At 35.7% G+C, this 21,648-nt stretch overlaps 2 protein-coding genes across 3 annotated transcripts in view; one reads left to right on the top strand and one right to left on the bottom strand.

The window, feature by feature from the left end:
* The window catches only part of LOC144433976 (pyridoxine/pyridoxamine 5'-phosphate oxidase-like), a 9,570-nt gene extending 960 nt beyond the window's left edge, over positions 1-8,610 (top strand). Inside the window, exons 2-6 of one of the 2 annotated variants that reach the window (XM_078122398.1) lie at positions 1,709-1,808; positions 5,523-5,576; positions 5,924-6,052; positions 7,190-7,266; positions 7,514-8,610. In XM_078122398.1, coding sequence (XP_077978524.1) covers positions 1,709-1,808; positions 5,523-5,576; positions 5,924-6,052; positions 7,190-7,266; positions 7,514-7,679 — 526 coding nt within the window. In that variant the 3' untranslated portion in view covers positions 7,680-8,610. Of the gene's footprint in view, positions 1-1,253; positions 1,354-1,708; positions 1,809-5,522; positions 5,577-5,923; positions 6,053-7,189; positions 7,267-7,513 lie in introns of both variants that reach the window. The other variant, XM_078122399.1, reaches the window with a different exon arrangement.
* A 2,885-nt stretch (positions 8,611-11,495) lies between these two features.
* Positions 11,496-19,230, bottom strand: LOC144433687 (lactoylglutathione lyase-like). Its single transcript, XM_078122038.1, has 6 exons — positions 19,177-19,230; positions 17,461-17,543; positions 15,028-15,168; positions 14,624-14,688; positions 12,429-12,518; positions 11,496-11,581 (listed from the first exon to the last, which is right to left on the bottom strand). The coding sequence occupies exons 1-6, from the start codon at positions 19,228-19,230 to the stop codon at positions 11,496-11,498; spliced, it is 519 nt and encodes a 172-aa protein (XP_077978164.1).
* Between the last annotated feature and the right edge of the window lie 2,418 nt (positions 19,231-21,648).

The following is a 21,648-nucleotide window of genomic DNA, read 5'->3' as shown; positions in this document are numbered from 1 at the left end:
CATGTCTAAAAACAGTAGTTGTATTTATCCAAATAATAAGATAATGGAAGGTAGATGAAATGTCGAAAAATGGCCCATGTGCCTTCCCTTCTCAGTACTTGTATGCATGTATACAGAGAGAGAGAGAGAGAGAGAGAGAGAGAGAGAGAGAGAGAGAGAGAGAGAGAGAGAGAGAGAGAGAGAGAGAGAGAGAGAGAGAGAGAGAGAGAGAGAGAGAGAGAGAGAGAGAGAGAGAGAGAGAGAGAGTGAGAGAGAGAGAGACAGAGAGAGACACAGAGAGAGACACAGAGAGAGACAGAGACAGACAGACAGAGAGACAGAGACAGACAGAGAAAGAGAGAGGGAGGAGGGGAGTGAGTGGGGGAGGGCTTAGGCAGGGAGGCATGTTAGTTGCCATGATTTTTATGCTAAACTAGTGATTACTATTAGAATTTGAAATTAATATTAGATAAGTAACCAGTAAATTATGTCATGTTTCATTCATTCCATTATTCAATATAGATTCAATATGTTGATATGTCATTTTAATAATGATTTGAGAGTATCTAGCTTTGTCACGTGGATATTATTCAGCATGGTTTCGTCACAGTAACCTAAGAACATTTCAATATAAATCAAAAGAAACCACACAAAATTATTAAGTTGCAGACTGAAACAAAATTAACCACCAGGACCATGAAGTGACAAACTGTGTCCCTTTTTAAAAAAACAAAAGTAAACTACCAAAGACCATAAAGTTACAGTGTCCTTTTAAACAAAAGTAACCACTCAAGACAATACAGTTAGGCCAAAAAAAAATTGAATTTGTGTTGTTCTGATTACAGTGATAACACTTATTTTTAGAATAGGTGGAGTAGGTAGATTTTTTATTATTTTTTTTCATATAATTATGTCTAGTTCAGGTAGTTGATTTCTTCTCATCAGATGTACAGCCGTTATAGATTGGAAGAAAAGTTTTATATTGTCTTTTTAAGTTGAGGTCAGTTGCCACATCCACCAGTTCTTGCGAGACTTCACAATTTTTGCAATTTTATTATTCTTGAATACATTTTTTTTTAAAGTTTAGGGTTGGCATAAAAAACTGGATGGGTCGGGGTCGGGTAACCGTAACCAATCTTTTCTTTATTAGGCCTTACAGACTGTGCCCCTTTGACTTCAAGGAACAGCCATGATACTGTAATTCACAAAAGTGACAATGTGATGTGTATTATTGATAATGTATGTGTAAATGTCATTCTTAATGATTCGTACAGAGATGGCATACCTTCAGCTCGCATGGTGTTGTTAAAAGGCTTTGGCAAAGAAGGATTCAGATTTTTCACAAACTATGGCAGCAGGAAAGGAAGTGAACTGGTATGTTACTGATTGGTATTATAATTTATGCATGCCTATACTGTAGTTGTATCTATTTCAGTGCATGGTTTATTTTAGCGGAATATGCCAAAAACTTTTTCCACACAAACAAGGCCTGCTATTAATAATACTTTGTGTACATTATGTACGGCCGGCCAACAAGATGAAATAATTACAAAATAGAGTCTAATTTTACCTTGCACTTCAACAAAATAAAAAGTGCACCTGACACATCCTAAATTGGCATTCTGTTAAATTTTTCATGTGCTAAAATAAATATGACTGCAGTACATGTATGTACATGTTACCATATCATTCATGTGTTTAACACTACAATTTCCTCTTATTCACATAGAGATGGACAACCTTCAGCAAGAATTGTTTTACTCAAAGGTTTTGATAAAGCTGGTTTCATATTCTACACCAATCACAACAGTCGGAAAGGTCAAGAGTTGGTATGTTGTCTCCCTAGCATAGCATTTATGCAGGTGTTGCTGGCATCCCTAGCTGTGCTTAAATTGGCAGATAATAATTATAAAATAATTCATATATGTCATTGATCACCACTTCACTACCAGTGGTAGGAAACTAAGTACAGACCACTGTTTTGTACCCAGTTTTGAATAAATGACTAGTCTGTTCACAGTTTAGTTGAAATCATTCTGTCAAGTTTTGAATAAGGAATATTTCTGCCAGGCCTATCTATAAGCAAAAAAGTGAGAGAAATTTAGAATTTTTTGAAAAAAAAAAGTGATTACATCAGGAAGTCTAATCTAAAATTAAGTTGAGAAATATTCAAAAGAAGTTAAAGTGCAGAAATGACTGGGAGTATTTGGTAGTGAAGTGGTGAAGAATATGGTCAGATTACTGTACATCAAGAAATTGGGTAACATTACCTGATGGCATGTTTGACTAACAAGTACCACTCATTATTCAGTGCTAACACATTGATCTATATTACAGGTTATTTGCCTTCTATCCATCCTAGACATTCATTAGACATAGCTAGCTGTTGCTACTGCTGTAAAGTTGTTTCTGCTATTTCATTGTGATACACGAAAGCTTGCTATGTACTTGCTAGCTTTTGGCTGGTGATAGTGCTGCTGTTGCAGTGTAGTAATATTCATCAAAGCTTTTGTTGTTGCAGTTTGTTAGTTGCTGAGATGGTTACTGCATGCTGTTTGTACTTTTAACTAAGTAAACTTCTGAGTTTAGATCTCTCACATTTCAGTTTTCAGTGTTTCAAAGCCAAAAGAAAGAAATATCTGTGGTTCCATTAAAACGTGCTTTGTTAGTGACACTTAATTTGACACTTAGTAACAAGTAAGTTGAATAAGATAAAAGTTCAGTTTGTTGTCATGATGCTGTCATTATTGTTCTTACAAAAAAAGAAAGAAAGAAAGATGACTAAATTTCACGTTAGGCTATTGTACTCAAAGGATTCATATACATCATGAAATATGAATATGAAATTACTAGAAATATCCACTCCTACCTACTTACATTTGGAAAGGCTTGCATAGTTTATTGGAACCTAACAGACTGTTCTTTTTGCAATATTTTATTTTGTGTTCTTCTTGCGACATGCAGTCTACATATTGGTGCTTTCATTGTCAATGGTCAAGATTATACAGATATATTGGTTGTATTTTGATATATAGTACATGTACCAGCCATAATATTCAGTATTCATTAAATCTCTATAAATTTCAATGTTATGAATCAGTGGAAATAGTAAAATAAAACACTTTGAATCTTCAACTAGGCTTCCACCTCAGATTGTTTTTTTGTTTTTTTGAGTTTTGCGAATGTTTGAATCAGGACCTTTTAAACATCACATGACAATTTTGATTCTTTTCCAAAGTCTAACATCTGAACAGAACCTCAATATGAATTTGTATCTCAAATTTCTACACTTACAGCATGAATGCTCACATACTTGAACCTTTCAAAAATGAAATTATGGGTTAATTACATTACAGAATTGATTTCTGTACAACCCAAAATTGATGAAATAAGCAAACACTGCATTTTCAAAATTGTCTTTAGATATTGTTTGAATATAATGTTGACCAACAGTGTACCAACCAATGTAGACTATTACTTTGAGTTCTACAAGTTTTATACATCTAGAAATATATATTTATATTTTTTGCATGTTGTCTAATGTACAATATTATTCATAGTTATAAACCTGTTCTATTGTTCATTTTTAAGCACAGCATATATGTAAACATACATTGTTAGTTGTTGTATTCATAAAATAGTCTGACTTAAAGGGTCATGTTTCAATCCCAGGTCATCGCATTAGTGTTAATCTGGATCATTCTTTTATTGTGGACTAACTTTTTCTATAGCTCTGGCAAACAAATGTTTCTCACACCTGAATTTTAATCTTTAATCTTAATCCAAAGTGGTCCTTTAAATAACACATTAGTTGCTTTAGGTATTATTAACTCTATTATATTGTAAATGTCCACCATCTAGTAAGTTGTAGCACCATGGACTATACTATACCATCTAGTAAGTTGTAGAGCCATAGACTATACTATACCATCTAGTAAGTTGTAGTGCATGGACTATACTATACTATACCATCTAGTAAGTTATAGAGCCATGGACTATACTATACCATCTAGTAAGTTGTATAGCCATGGACTATACTATACTATATCATCTAGTAAGTTGTATAGCCATGGACTATACTATACCATCTAGTAAGTTGTATAGCCATGGACTATACTATACCATCTAGTAAGTTGTATAGCCATGGACTATACTATACCATCTAGTAAGTTGTATAGCCATGGACTATACTATACCATCTAGTAAGTTGTATAGCCATGGACTATACTATACCATCTAGTAAGTTGTATAGCCATGGACTATACTATACCATCTAGTAAGTTGTATAGCCATGGACTATACTATACCATCTAGTAAGTTATAGAGCCATGGACTATACTATACCATCTAGTAAGTTGTATAGCCATGGACTATACTATACTATATCATCTAGTAAGTTGTATAGCCATGGACTATACTATACCATCTAGTAAGTTGTAGAGCCATGGACTATACTATACCATCTAGTAAGTTGTATAGCCATGGACTATACTATACCATCTAGTAAGTTGTATAGCCATGGACTAAACTATACTATCTAGTAAGTTGTATAGCCATGGACTATACTATACCATCTAGTAAGTTGTATAGCCATGGACTATACTTATACTATACCATCTAGTAAGTTATATAGCCATAGACTATACTATACCATCTAGTAAGTTGTATAGCCATGGACTATACTATACCATCTAGTAAGTTGTATAGCCATGGACTATACTATACTATCTAGTAAGTTGTATAGCCATGGACTATACTATACTATCTAGTAAGTTGTATAGCCATGGACTATACTATACCATCTAGTAAGTTGTAGAGCCATGGATTAACTATACTATACCATCTAGTAAGTTGTATAGCCATGGACTATACTATACCATCTAGTAAGTTGTATAGCCATGGACTATACTATACCATCTAGTAAGTTGTATAGCCATGGACTATACTATACTATCTAGTAAGTTGTATAGCCATGGACTATACTATACCATCTAGTAAGTTGTAGAGCCATGGATTATACTATACTATACCATCTAGTAAGTTGTATAGCCATGGACTATACTATACCATCTAGTAAGTTGTATAGCCATGGACTATACTATATCATCTAGTAAGTTGTATAGCCATGGACTATACTATACCATCTAGTAAGTTGTATAGCCATGGACTATACTATACGATATTGAAATTTTCAAGAAATTTGTACTTTCAGTAGAGATTGCGGGTACATGTGCATTCTTCACATAAGCAGTACAAACAATACCTTGTCAGGCTTTGTTTGCAAATCATTCAAATATTTATCATGTCAGATATTTTGAACTAGAATATACTGGACTACTTGTGACATGTATTCAAAAGTTGAAACCTGTTAATCATTGTATGGACATTTAAGTATCTTTCTAGTGACTGATATGAAAATTGCCAAAAGATGACAAAATCTAAATAAAAATTGTCAGTTGTCATGGATATATTAACAGTATATCTGTATAGTAGACTTCATGTTGTTATCACTGAAAGTCAGTAACATTTTGTTTATGTTCCAGACAAGTAATCCACAAGCATCACTGGTGTTTTACTGGGAAACACTAAGTAGGCAGGTAGGCTATGTGTAGAAATCATTTTATTGTATGTACACTCATATTGTTCATTGTATGTGTTTGGTTGATAGTGTACCGTAAATTATATCAGTGTTTCCATCATGTTTTTTTCCAGTGCATTGTTTGGTTTGGTGATAAATATTTCATATTTTATTTGCATACGTCGGACACAGTGCTTCCTGAAAACTGTATCAATTATTAAGTTGTTGTGTATATTACACACATTTTTACATAACCGCAAACACTGCATGGTATATGTTCTTGTTGCTTTGTTGTTTTCATCCACGCCACTCATCAGTATAGCCAGTAAATATGTGCATTATCTTTCTTTTCTTGTAATTGTCCAGGTTAGGATTGAGGGGCCAGTTGAAAAGTTATCTGTTGAGGCATCAACAGAATATTTCCACTCCAGACCACGTGACAGTCAAATCGGTGCCATTGTTAGTCATCAGAGTACAGTTATAGAAAGCCGTGATGTAAGTATTTATATTTGTAATAATAGTCAAATAGGTGTTTGCGTCATATGTCATATCATTGTAGGACATATTTATAACCGTATTTATACCCATTTTTTGTGATGTAATATACTTAAAGTATATTATAATGATAATAAAGTCATTGTTTTTGTTTGTCACCAAAACACTTCCAGAAAGTTGCAATGTGTTTGTAGTGACAGTCAAATTGGTTTTTACGTTAGTCAACACAGCACTAGTAGAAAGTTATATATTTCCAACAATAGACGAATTGATGTTTTGCATTTTGTGTTAGTCATCCAAGCATAGTTTTAAAAAGGTAGCAGTGTTGTAAGTGTGTGCAACGATATTCATTGGTATAGTGATTTCATATATTACTGCATTAATATTATGTCTAAGACCCTGACTATTTAATAATGATTATAATAATAATAATACTTTATTTCCCAGAGTCAAAAAAGGCATAATAATTAGATACATATACATCAGAAAAATTACACAATAAGATGGGAAAAGGGTAAACATGGAAATTAGTTGTCTTACAATTAGTCAAGTCCATTTTCACTCTCTCTGACCATCTGAATGGTATCATTTAACTATCATTGCAAATATTGTGGGCTTGAGTTTGTTGTCAGAGTGCAGTTATAGAAAGTTACAATGTAAATATTTGTACGGTATTTGTAATGACAGATCAATGCTTGCATTCTAATTAGGCCAAAAAAAAAATAATTATGGGGTTCCGGTTACCTGACCCCCCTAGTTTTTATAGGCCTTATAGGAACACTGTTATAGAAGATAACAATCTGTTACTAAAAATTTGTAATGACAGTGAATTGTGTTGGTTGTAAGAGTGTTGTTATAGAAAGTCAAAATATAAGTATTGTCAATGACAAATCGATGCACATGTCAATTGTCATATCATTGTTATAGATAGTTCTGTCATAAATATTTGCACTGATAGTATTGGTATTGTTAAGTGATTTCTTCAACTACTTGCCTCAAAATATCTAGGATCCTGATAATTCTGATGAGTATATAGTACAATGCAGACTCTGCAGCAATCTGTATTTTTACTAACTGCAACCATGACCTGAGTGTTAGACTATAAACTGACTTTTACAATCATTGCATTATGTCTAGGTTCTAACACAGAGAGATGCAGAGTTGAAGGAGCAGTATGCTGACACAAACATTGTTATACCAAAACCGGAATATTGGTAAGTTTCCATGGTAACAATGCCTCATGTATCTGATCCTTCAGTAGGTCATAAAACTGTCTTTATCAAATATCCAAGTGAATCAATTTCCTAAATGTTTTGGAGCATCTCTTCCCCAATTTTTTGTCTCCCCCCCCCCCCTCCGAAATGAGGCTGTGTAAATATGAACAGCTATTTTTACCTTTAGAAATGATGTGATAATTTATAAGTTAATGCTGATTTTCTGTTTGTAATCTTCTCTCAACAGGGGAGGTTTTCTTCTCAGACCTAAAACAATAGAATTCTGGCAAGGTCAGAGTAATAGACTGCATGACAGAATTGTTTTCCGTCGACCCAGAAATGAAGAAGTGATCGATGAAAAACTGACACATACTGGAGATGATGGATGGGTGTATGAGAGATTGTCACCATAGTAATGCTTTGTATGTCTCTCCATAGTAAATTGTCATCTGCAGTACAACCTTTGACCTATTTCAAGGGCTTTGTACAAAGACCATTTGTTTATGCCATTGTCCTAACGAAGCAGTTGAAATAGGAAGGTAGGACTACTGTTAGTATAGGCTGTGTAATGAGAACTTTCATAGAATTGTAATACATGTATTCATTTTTGAATCAAAGAAGACTGTAATGATAACAATATGATGTGATATCAGGGTTGTAGATTCTGCTACACATTCAGTTTCCATAGCATCAGTGTCTTGAAATTGTATTCTAAGAATTATTTAAAGCGAGACGTAATCATGTTTTCGATTCAACTTTGATATTGGTCTTCTTGAGATTGTAAAGACTGAGATGAATAAGATCAAGTTAGACAATACTGCCTGGTTATCAGAAAAACAAAAGATTGTATAGTTTGGCTACTAGGAGTGCTTGTCAGAAGCCCAGCTTTTGAATGAGAATCTCCAGTATTTATTTACCATGGCCTTCTTGTAAGATATTAATTCCAAGTTTCTCACAGCTACTGTCAATGACATTCACATCAATTGGCCATTCCAGACCAAATAGCTCTGTGCATTTCACCTTCAATCATGCAAATCCAAAAAAGTTCAAGTTCCAGACACACTTTTTGGGACTGTATTATGTATTGCCATGTGATACTTGAATGAATTCCTACACAATACATTTTTTTTCACAAAAGGCTGCAAAGTGGGTAACTAGAAAATGGTGTGAAATTAATAGTAGCCATTCTGTCATTGACAATGATATATGAAACGATTAAAATTGTCTGTGTATCATGAAGCCAGGCTATGCAGTGGGTAGTCTGGTTTATCACGGTCAAATGAAATTAAAACCACAATAACCTGTACAATTTAGTTTCTTTTCATTTCTTTGTGTGTTCCATAAAATAACTTTCTTTTGTTTCCTATAAAGACTTAGTCTCTCTTTAACAATAAATTACACTACGGTAACCATACTATGTTTCAGACAAACACAGTCTGATTAAAATTTGATGTAGTGTACACAGTGTGATATCTTTTTGGCTGTTGTGTTTACTGTTATTTGTTCTTTTGTGAGTATGTCTAACATATGTAACGGACGCTCACAAAAGAACAAACGACAGTAAACGTAACCGCCAAAAGAAACTGCAGTGTACACTCCATCAGATTTTCATTGGGACAGACATAGACAAAACAACTTCCTCAGATCCTATATTGAGTATACGAGCCTGTGTGTGTGTGTGTGTGTGTGTGTGTACTATGTAATACAATCAGATTTTTGTGTTTTATGAATATTTTTACAATATTTCTATTGTGATCAGAAGTGTGTATTTTTTAACAACAATATAGCACTAAAATGCATACTTTTGATCCCAAAATTTCAAAAAGTTTCAAATGGTATCCCCTCCCAGACCCACCCCCTCACTCTGCTCCATCATGATAGTAGCTCCCCACCTAGTTGTATCGTTCTACCTATTGCTGCTAGAATTGCACACACTATCCTCAAAAAATATTTTCAACAGATCTAGACAGTCATTGTATCAGTAATACAAATACAAAATTTAGGGAATTGTTCAATTTGATGCTGGCTGTGATATCGCATTACAATCCTAAACATTCAAGAGATGCAATGTCTGTGTATGTTACATTATCACATAAACATGTATAAATCTCTACCTGTGTTGACGTCAAACAGGACAGATCAACCCCCCCCCCCCTTGTTCTGCCGAATTTTTTCTCTGTACTGCCATTCTAAACTATGATGATGTAATCTCATCTCCGACTCCAATTTGTATTAGTCCATGGAATCATACTCGGAGCATTATGGCATCAAACTAACATTGATTTTGTGGGATTATATGTCGATAAAGAATATATCAGTATATACAGCACTTTTTAAAGTCATGGTGTTTGACCTGTCCATTTGTGTTTATAACTTTCATCCTCAGAATCTAAATTTGTGCTGAATGGAATCTTGGAAAGTAAAAGTGATGGTGTGATGCAATGTTACCACAATCTTGTTTACACCATATGTAGCACCAATAATGGTCTAAGAACACAATTGGTCCACACTTGATAATTTTGTGTTATTTCAAAGAAAACTCTCTGAAGTACGTGTACATGTAGTGGGTTTATTGAGTGTACTGAGGTAATTAGTCTATCGGTAGATGCTGTTGTGACTTCAAATCTCAAGATCTCTCTTCACCCCATCTAGCTCAGTGAAAAATCATGAACCAAAAGTTGATCATGTAAATGTCAGTGTATAAATGTAAATGTATAAATAGCGTCCCGGTATGACAAATGTGCCATATTTTGACATTGTACGTAAGTGCCCTCAATATACACTGAGTTATTATTGGGCAGAATTTTGTGACCAGTTAACAAAGACGTGTGGGTGGCTTCTTTTGAGGTGAAATCTTATAATTGAACTAGACGTGAGAAAAGAATCGAAGCCACGGATAGCCTCTAGACTATGGGATAATATGAAAAATATTTTACAATTTATCATCTGTTTTAGTTTAACAAATATAGGAAAGGCTGTACTGTAAGGAATTTATGTGGTAACCAGCTCCACTGACAGGTGCTGATGTAATAACAGAATTTTGATAGTATAATGTACTTTGAACACAGGAAGGGAAATTTAAGAACATGCATAGACTGATGTGGTATTTTGGAAAATGTCGTCGTCATCATCAGCGGTGTCGACCATGAACCTTGCTACACATGCCAATGTGGACCTTAATTACCGTCGTCCACCACTTCATACACGACCGACGTCACATTTCATGGACTTTGATAGGCTTTTTCTATGGAACTTTGCATTGTCGATGATGGTCCCAACCGGTTTTCCATGACTAATATTCGATATTCGATTGTATCACGGTTATCAAACTCACACAGTGAAAGTGATAAACTAACTAGGTGCAAATGACAGATTGGAAGAACAGTTTTAGAGGTCTTTTTAAGTTGATGGCGGTTTCCGTACCCACTAATTCTCGTAAGAGTACTAAGACTTCACAATTTTTGCGATTTTATTATTTTTTCTCGAATACATTAAAAAATGTTTGGGGTCACCGGTGAAAAGCTAGGCGAGGTCGGGGGACCGGAACCAAATAATTATTTAATTTAGGCCCCAGCAGAGTCTAGTAGGAGGTAGAACAATGCAATCGATAAACGGCATCTCAATATGAATAGACAACTAGGGTAACAAAACAAGTGAAGGCACGTATGCTCATTCTCTAAGGTTTTAATTTTTTAATTTTTTTTTTAAATGTTCATTTACAACGAAATATGCAAATGAATACAGAAAAAGAAGGTGGAAAAAGTACAACAGACAAAAGAAAACACAAAAGAGAAACACCTACATTCCAAAGTAAACAATAAATTCTCCCCATTTTTTAGTGAGTCTCAATGCTTGTTTTTTGACCTAGCTATTTGTTTTTATATTATATAAGTATGTTTAACATGTGAATTGAACCCAGTAATTTGAGGTATTCTGTTGGAATGTTTACATCTAAAAATAAAGTGTCCACCGAGTAGCAAAATAAAATTAACAAAAATATTGGTATCTGTGTCCGGATCACCAAGAATACAATTCATAGCATTAAAGTTGGCAATCGTGTTTAATGACTCGAAAACAAATCCACAGCAATAGTATTTGGGGTCAATGTGAAAAGTTGACAGTTGACCTCTGATTACAATCTGAAGTGCCAAATATTTTTTTTATTATACCAACCAACCAACCAATCAACGTTTGTTTTCAGACTTAAAACCAAGTTCATGTACATCATGTTATAACAAGGCAAGTGTTGCACCATTCAGAATCTCAATCCAATAACCATCAGGATCTTTGATATATGCAAGGTCCTTAATTATTCCTGAAATTGTAAACCAAAAGGGTTATCAACAAGTATACAAAACATCAGTCATAAACTAAAGTTATTGATATTTGTACTCTGTGTATGTACAGTCGGACGTCAGATATAACAGTACATTATGCTAATATATTTTCCAGTGCTCTCCACTGACTACATTCGATTGTTATCACGGTTATCAAACTCACATAGTGAAAGTGATACACTAGGTGCGAATGACACTAATTCGTACAATCATAGATAGAGGTAACAACGGTTAACGACACGATAATATGATTTGGTTGAGAATATTAGGTGATGGTTATGATTAGGATGATGATGATGATAGTGGTGGTGGTGGTGGTGGTGGTGGTGGTGATGGTGGTGGTGATGGTGGTGGTATTGGTGATAGTGGTGGTGGTGATGGTGGTGGTGGTGATGATGATGGTGGTGGTGATAGTGGTGGTGGTGGTGATGGTGATAGTGGTGTTGGTGGTGATAGTGGCGGTATTGGTGATAGTGGTAGTGGTGATAGTGGTGGTGATGGTGATGGTGGTGGTGGTGATAGTGGTGGTATTGGTGATAGTGGTGGTGATGGTGATGGTGGTGGTGATAGTGGTGGTGGCGGTGGTGATGGTGATGGTGGTGATAGTGGTGGTATTGGTGAGAGTGGTGGTGGTGGTGATAGTGGTGGTGATGGTGATGGTGGTGATAGTGGTGGTATTGGTGATAGTGATGGTGGTGATGGTGGTGGTGACGACAACATCGACAACGACAACAACAACAAGAAAAAGAAGAAGAAGAAGAAGAAGAACATCAACAACAACAACAAGAACAAAAACAACATCAATATTTTCTATTATTAATTTACCTTCACCAACTTTCATTTCAAATTCAACACCAAGCTCTTCAAATCTTTGACATGCAGCTGTGACATCTGGTACTGCAATACCAATATGACCTAGAATGAAGAAAACCAAGTACACAGTATTCACTTAAATTTATTGATATTATAATGGGAATAAAATACTTATTTTACCGAGATAGCGTTCCTTCGTTATTAAGATGAGCAGCCACTAGAAGTCTATGGGTCTCCTTTATAAGGTGCTATACTGTACATTTACCTTCATGATGACAATATCAGCGATCATTAGGGGCGAGATCAATCAATTATTTTACTTTATCAATCACATCCTACAAAATGGATTTTAGTTTTAATGGATTTTTTGTACCCCTAAATACATTATTTCTTTTAAAAATGTCAAATTGATCATGAGAAAAGGCAGAATTTTTGCTATGGTAAATGCATGGCATTAAAATAAAGTGTCAGCAAAATATTTTTTTCTTCACTACATGTGGCTTTGTATTCATAGCACTACATACTACTGCATACTGGCTTTGTATTCATAGCACTACATACTACTGTATACTGGCTTTGTATTCATAGCACTACATAATACTACATACTAGCTTTGTATTCATAGCACTACATACTACTGCATACTGGCTTTGTATTCATAGCACTACATACTACTGCATACTGGCTTTGTATTCATAGCACTACATACTACTGTATACTAGCTTTGTATTCATAGCACTACATACTACTGCATACTGGCTTTGTATTCATAGCACTACATACTACTACATACTGGCTTTGTATCCTACTGTACATTGCACTATTGATGTCGCCCCTTATTTAACAGAGGTAATGATTAAGATTTCACCTGCGCACACAGCGTGTGACTTCTTTATGCCAAATTTAACTGGTGCTGGGAAATGGATATTTCTGTCGGCCAAACCTGAGTTATTCATCGTGACTTTTTTACGTCTTCGATTCGTTGTATTCACGAGATCTGCCTAGTGTCAAGGCCAAAGGTGCGTCAAATTCAATTTGGCATCAATACACTTCCCGGAAGCCACAGAGAATGTTAACACAATGTTATACGCTATAGAATTAATTTGAAGCGCTACAACAAAGATAAGGGGCCTTCAGTATTTACAAGGGGGTACGTGGGTCACATTTTACAAACCTGTTCTTTGGGGAGGGTCATATTTTGCATTACAATGTTAGGGTGAGGGTCACATTTTACAATCCGTAGTTTTGTGGCCAAATTGAAGATTCAGTTATTATAAATTGGTTTTGTGTGTTTTGAGATGTAAAAGTGAGATTAGCACTCATTTATTTTTACAAGTACTTTACATGCCAAAATACAAATATAAAAATATATGTAGTGTAAGAACATTGTTTTATAAAAACATTTTGTTGAGTGTACCATCTCACCTTATCACTCACACTGTCCGTGAATGTTGTTGTTAAAATATGATGGTGATGATGGTGATGGTGATGATGATGATGATGATGATGATGATGATGATGATGATGATGATGATGATGATGATTGATGATGATGATGATGATGATTTAGTTTTCAATGTCATAGAGAACACGGACAGTGATACATGTACTGACTCAAGTAGTACAGTGAGTCAGGTTAGAGTGACACTGATAATGGCATACTGAAGTTGAAGGTGATGATGATGATGATGATGATGATGATGATGATGATGATGATGATGATGATGATGATGATGATGATGATGATGATGATATCAGGGAACTTTTACAAGTGACCAGATCAGACAGAGTATGCACAACATGGAAAGCACGTTTTAGATACTAACTAGATTGTGTATGATTATACGTGAAATGTAACTAGCCAGTCTTTTACTGTTTGTCACTATATATACACAAATATTGCTTTCTAATACAGAGTCAAGATGATTTAATTTGTATGTATACATACATATAACGGAAATATTGATTAACGTTCAGTATATGCAATTGTCATGGGGGGGGTCGTGTTTTACGAAATGGGGCAAAGGGGAGGGTCACTTTTTACAAATGGAGAATGGGGGGGGGGAGTCATGTTTTTTTCAACAGACCATGTGTGATTTCCTCCGGCCCTTCCCCCTGTAAATACTGAAGGCTCCCTAACTTACTTGTTTTGGTCATCTACATAATTTGTATTTTGTTTGAAAGATATAGAAACTCTGTAATCTTACCATATCCGAGTGGCTTTGAGTTGCCACTATGCATTTTCGTATCACTTTTGTGTGCACCATAGTCGCTGTAAAATGAGACATTGGAAGAAGAATAGAATATACTTTAAGTTAGTATCAATTTTCTGACAATGTAGCACAGACAGACAGACAGACAGACAGACAGGCAGACGTGCAGACACACACACACACACACACACACACACACACACACACACACACACACACACACTCGTACTGCTCAGAAGAGCCAAGTAATACATCACAGTTACAGATGGAAGGTACACATGTTCATGTACGTCTTCATCATTCCCAGTGAATCTTGAATTTTACCAAGAAGAACACGTAAGACCACGTCAATTAGTCCCCATATTTGATCATATTATATATTACATAGTATAACTTACTACCATAGTTCTATATCACCAGGCTGTAAGAACATCCATCGTATCTTGTCCCTTTGATCCTTAGGAATATTCCCAGGACTGGCATAACCAACAAAGAATAGCGCCCTCTTTGCTTCAGGTTGGTCAAACATTTGAATTAATCTACAGAATCACCAAAGGGACATTTTCAAAATAACACATTGATCACATTTTTATATCCAAGTCTATGAATATTCATAAGGAAGATAAAGTTGTTGCAGAGGGTTTTGTATTTACATATGTATCATTCTTGATACCCTTAGTTTAAACGCCGATCATCATAACTTGAAATTATCAAAAAGCTATGACATCGTCAAAATATATCATCAAAATACAGGATTTGTGTGTTGCTTATTTTCGGCATCAAAGATAAGGTTAGACATATAGAATTTTTGTTCAGATTAAGTTAGATTGTTAACGTGAACACACCAATTTATACTGATTACTAGTTCCTAAATCAAGACCGTCCTTAGATGCTTTCGACATCATATATGAACCATGAACCAAGATAACTTAATGTCGATAAGAATTCAATAATAATAGTACTTGCTAAGCCCTGGAGAGCTGAAGACCCGGTCGGAATTAGAATTAAAATATGAATGTGAAAAACAGTTGTCTGTCAAAATTAGCTGTAGGAAAAGTTGGTCCAAGCTTATAATCCACTGATAAAATATAATATATATATAAGCCAATTTGTCAAGTGAAAGGGCATCATCCTATTTGTCTTTTGTTTTATTTTTGTCTCTACTAAAGATAATATTCACTAAAATTGGTCAATATATATAACTTTACACTGAGGTTCTATATATAAATAATATCGTAAACCATAAGTTCTAACCCAAATATTTCGAGGATACTGAGACTCTAGTTCTGTCATAGACCCTCCAAAGAAATCAAGTTCTGTTACACTTTAAATACTGAAGACAGTTATAGTTATTGTCATGCAAAATAGTGTTGTTGTCCTTGAATGGTATGAATATTACACTCAGCCAGCTGTGGAGTACTGGTGACTACTGGTTGCTATGTTACTGTTTTCTATTGATGCCATTGGTGAGTGTATCTAGTTTTTTTTATATCCACAATGATTCACGTAGTTGACGGTAGGTGTTATCTGGTGTGTAGAGTTTTTCAATTGCTGAAGTGTTTGATTGAGTGTTTGATAGCAACGGACGTATACACCAAACCAACAGACAAATTTCAATACCTCCATGCCAAATCTGACCACAAAATCAATGTCAAGAAAGCATTGCCATACACTTTAGCTGGAATCCCGAAAATCATATGCTCAATACCACATTATTACAAAAGACAGAAAGAAAACATAACGAGAAGACTCAAAGAATGAGGATACAAAGAAACCCACATCAACGCACAGATAAAGAAAGTGGACAGACTTGACCGACGAAATCTTATACATCCCAGTAAGACGACAGCAGACCAAACGGAAACAAAGACCGTGTCATCTTCTCAATCACATATAGCAGCTCACTCCCGGATGTACTAATGATAGTAGCCTGGAGAAAAGGAGGAGATATTGGTTCCTGTTCGTACATAGCAAACATCACAGAACATTCACCAAAGAACCAACAGGATCAAGACCATGTGAGAGCAAACCCTGCGCAATCTACCCGTACATGGAGAAGACAGACACATTTCAAGGGCCAAATGCACAGCATTATAAAATAATACACCATATCAAATGCTAATCAGCAAACCTAGTGTATGCAATGCATTGCCCATATTGCGAAAAAATTGTCTATGTAGGAGAAACCGGAGACACGCTGTACACAAGAATGCAGAATCATCTATCATAAATCAGGAAAAACAATAAATACGAACCAGCAGTACCAACCCACTTCAAAGGACCATCTCACTCAATCAAACACTTCAGGATCATAGCAATCGAAAAACTCTACACACCAGATAAAACCTACCGTCAACTACGTGAATCATTATGGATAAAAAATCTAGATACACTCACCAATGGCATCAATAGAAAACAGTAACATAGCAACCAGTAGTCACCAGTACTCAACAGCTGGCTGAGTGTAATATTCATACCATTCCAAGACAAGAACAATATTTTGCATGACAGTAACTACTGACTTCAGTATTGATTTCTTTGACAGAACTGGAGACCCACCGACGAAGAGGAACTCAGTCTCTTCGAAATATTTGGGTCAGAACTGTATGGTTTACGATATCATTTATATATAGAACCTCAGTGTAAAGTTATATATAATATATCTATTTTGAGTGTGTTTGCTAAAGTGGTTAATATATCAGGTCTGTTCTGGATGTCTAATGGGAGAAGAGTAAAAACACCACAATATTGAACCGTATAATTAATATTAATTTCCACAGAACGTCGACTAGGTATAGGATTAGTGAAATAATTCTGATAGAATCGTTTACCTCATGCCAAGAACCCTTGTATAAAAATCCAAAGATTTCCTCGGATCTTTTATTCTTAACATTGTGTGTTGGTTGATGAATTCCTGTAAAAGATAGACGAAAAATAAAACCTAGTATCAGAGATCTCAGTCAAAGATAATTGATGACATTCATACTACATGTATTGACTAACAATGTATTCATCACTGAAAAAAGACTATATTGTCATGATTCGTGTCCGATCAATTTGACCTATGAGTTGCATGCATGGTTCGTTGCACCAATCCTCTGTCTGACTGACTGACTGACTGACTGACTGACTCTCTCTCTCTCTCTCTCTCTCTCTCTCTCTCTCTCTCTCTCTCTCTCTCTCTCTCTCTCTCTCTCTCTCTCTCTCTCTCTCTCTCTCTCTCTCTCTCTCTCTCTTTTATGTTACAGAGGTCATGAAAGATGACTAGCTACCGGACAGACTGACAAAGTAGTTTACCCTAAATCGAAACTTGGTGCGCATGGAAGGCATTCGTTGACTGTGAGTAGACAGCCTTCTATGATGGCATACTCACAGACAAGGAATAATCTCTGTTTCTTCCTTGTGATACTATGATACTTTCTTGTTATGCTTACTTGTTATTGATTGATAGATTGATTGTTTGTTTGTTTGTTGAAATAAGAATGTACTTAATTTCTCCTTGAGTTACTTCATTCACCACTATTGATTTGAAGTAATACTTAGCAACTGAAGGAACGTTTAGTTTTTAAGGTCAGGTTGAACCAGTAAAGTGATAAAGTTGTTGCTCAAAATGTATACCCTCTTCCCATCCCCACTCCTGCCATCCTCAGCCAAACATCGATATCTTTAACTCCACTCCTCGGCATTGCCAAATAGTTTAAATACAAATTGATGACCCTTATGTGGTACATGTAGTATAAAAGTGCATCAGTTTTAAATTGTCATTAACCAGTGCGTAATCGAAAGTAATTATTTGTTCATGCGTATCAAATTTAGTTCTTGTTGAGTGTTTACTTTGACAATGTAGTGCTAGATAGAAGAGAAAGACTCCTTTATTGCCACACTATTTTTTGGCTAATTGAGATCCTTGATATGACCATGAAATTATCACCGACCATATGACCAGCCAGCTGCCGTCATGGTTTTGATAGTATAAACTTCGTATCAGAACATGTTTAACAACTACGGTAGGAATCTACATAATGTACTTGGAATTTTAAGCGAGCTGTATAGACTAAATTGCATCGTACTACTATGGAACTATCTCATGAATTTGTTGACAGTTCTTTGTGATAAGTATAACCATGCGGGTACTTTCATTAAAATTCCATTAAAAAAGTAAAATAAGGCATATTTTTCACAACCATGTACCAGGGCTGTAAAAAAATATACCCTGTGACGGGGCTGTGATGCACACAGCTGGTACATAGCTGTGCTATTCTTCCTAGCACTAGGATGGGCACATCCAAGTGTTAGGATGTACAAAGTTCCATGTGTCGATTGATCGTCGAGACAAATAACAAAGATCATTTCAAACATTATATTTTGAGTACCTTATTGGGACCGATTTAAACATAAAAATATGTACATGCATAGATGTTGGAGAGAAACGTCTATGGCACATGCATTCAGTAAATAATTTTAGATACTACTGTTCATTATATTGTTTTGTATAACATTTATATACTTCCTTTGTCCTAATTTAGGATATATCACGTCTTTTTTACCTTTGTACATGGATCCGGCTCTTTGCAGGCACCTTCAATTTCCTTCATGGACATGAACTCTTCCAAGCCGGACATGGTTTCGGTTGCTGATTTGGAAACGTTTTAAAAGTTAACCTTGAATATCAGCCAGTAACGTTCGACTAACACACCTCACTCGCTAGACACACTTCAGAAACACTGACAAAGATTCAATATCCCTTTATGCCTAAGACACTAGTTAGTATGCAAACGATCGATATGACAATGCTATATTGACGTAACAAATCACCACCTTTTGAATTAGGGAAAAGTTCCCATGCACCCAGAATTGTTGATTGCTTTAATTTAGGCCAAGTAAAAAAAATAATGTGTTTCCGTTAACCCGACCGATCCTAGTTTAAGCCCCCCGACCTTAAACACTTTTTTGTATACAAAAAGGTAAAACGGTAACACTTTACTTCTATTTCGGTGTACATCTTCATGCCTTTGTCTGTGGTTACTTTAAAAAAAATCGTATTCCAAAGAGAAACCAGGTCTTTTTAGACTATGACAGTAGTCCGCATAACGTGTTCGTATAATTGTCTTTTACTTCTTTTACACCTCATCCAAACTCTCACGAAGTATTGTGACCGACGAGTTTCTTATCCGTGGTCGAAGTAATCTTCAAAAAATAGAGTAAAATAAAATAAAATAAAATTCCAACCTACCTACCCTATTTTCTTAAGACTTGTTATCGGAAACAAAAATTTTCTTTTATTTTGCCCTAGCAGAGTTTAATAAGCGGCAGAATAATACAATCGATATACTGAAATCTAAATATGAATAGACAACCAGGGTAATGAAACAAGTGATTGAAGGCACGTATGCTCATTCTCTAAGGTTAATTTGTAACTACTTGAAGCAAAAATCGATAATTTAAAATCCTTTGGAATCCAAATAAACAACAAGGGTTCTCACTTACCATATTAACCAGACTTTGAAACTGTTTATTTCATATTTTCATGTAATTATCATAGAGGTCATAAAGATTGAACTATGGGTCCATGTCACTATAAGAGGTTTTATGTAATTACGATTGACGTAACTTTCATTCATTTCCATTCCAACACAATCGGATCTGTTTTTCTTACACAATCATTAACACATGATGGTAGATTAAACTGACGAAACAATAAACGGTGTATTCAAATTTAACGTATCTCTTACATACATAACAAAGATCACACAATCAATCTATCAACACTTACACCCTGGCTGGCCACCAGGCAAATTGTTCAATCATTCATTCATCTACAAGACTAAGCGTGCAACCATGTTTAATATCAAGTAAATCCTTCACCAACATCCAATTAACCCAAGCACATTCCTAACAAATGAATGAATAAATGAATGAATGAATGAATGAATGATAGAATGAATGAATGGATGGATGGATGGATGGATGAATGGATGGATGAGTAAGTGAGTGAGTGAGTGAGTGAGTGAGTGAGTGAGTGAGTGAGTGAGTGAGTGAGTGAGTGAGTGAGTGAGTGAGTGAGTGAGTGAGTGAGTGAGTGAGTGAGAGAGCGAGTGAGTGAGTGAATGAATGAATGAATGAATGAATGAACGAACGAACCAGTAAATCAGTCGACCGACCAACCAACCGAACGACCAATCAACCAACTGCATCCATCCACCCCTCTGTCCATCCGTCCACCCTAGCCTTGCATGCATCCATCCTCCTTTTCATCCACCCCTCTGTCCATCCATGGAAGCATAACCCACTTCCATAGTCCATTCATCTGTCCGTCCGTCCGTCCGTCCATCCATCCATCCATCCATCCATCCATCCATCCATCCATGCATCCATCCATCCATCCATGCATCCATCCATCCATCCATCCATCCATCCATCCATCCATCCATGCATCCATCCATCCATCCATCCATCCATCTATCCATCCATCTATCCATCCATCCATCCATCCATCCATCCAACCATCCATGCATGCATGCATGCATCCATCCATCCATCCATCCATTCATCTGTCCGTCCGTCCATCCATCCATCCATCCATCCATCCATCCATCCATCCATCCACCCACCCACCAATCCATCCATAGCTAACTATCAATTAGTCTGAAAGCTAAGGTCCAGTCGTTCGTCCCCTTATGTAACCACTCGTTCGATGTTGAGCATATTACATACTGACAGGATCTTTCAGACTATCATTTATTTACCTATCCAATCACACTCCCTTTTCATCATCCTATCCAATCACACTCCCTTTTTACCATCCTATCCAATCACACTCCCTTTTTATCATCCTATCCAATCACACTCCCTTTTTATCATCCTATCCAATCACACTCCCTTTTTATCATCCTATCCAATCACACTCCCTTTTTACCATCCTATCCAATCACACTCCCTTTTTACCATCCTATCCAATCACACTCCCTTTTTATCATCCTCTATTGTTCTAGTGAATGAATCATCCATTTAGGGAAGGA

This window comes from Glandiceps talaboti, chromosome 4 (genome assembly GCF_964340395.1).
Source record: "Glandiceps talaboti chromosome 4, keGlaTala1.1, whole genome shotgun sequence".
Taxonomy (NCBI): Eukaryota; Metazoa; Hemichordata; class Enteropneusta; family Spengelidae; genus Glandiceps; species Glandiceps talaboti.
This window is presented reverse-complemented; position numbering and strand designations above follow the sequence as displayed.

Excerpts from the sequence above, each read along its gene's own strand:
- LOC144433687 (XM_078122038.1), bottom strand. The coding sequence starts at position 19,230 with ATGTCCATGAAGGAAATTGAAGGTGCCTGCAAAGAGCCGGATCCATGT. Across the intron at positions 15,169-17,460 it reads ACAAGGGTTCTTGGCATGAG|ATTAATTCAAATGTTTGACC; the intron begins GTAAACGATTCT and ends GTGATTCTGTAG. Across the intron at positions 11,582-12,428 it reads TGAAATGAAAGTTGGTGAAG|GAATAATTAAGGACCTTGCA; the intron begins GTAAATTAATAA and ends TTACAATTTCAG.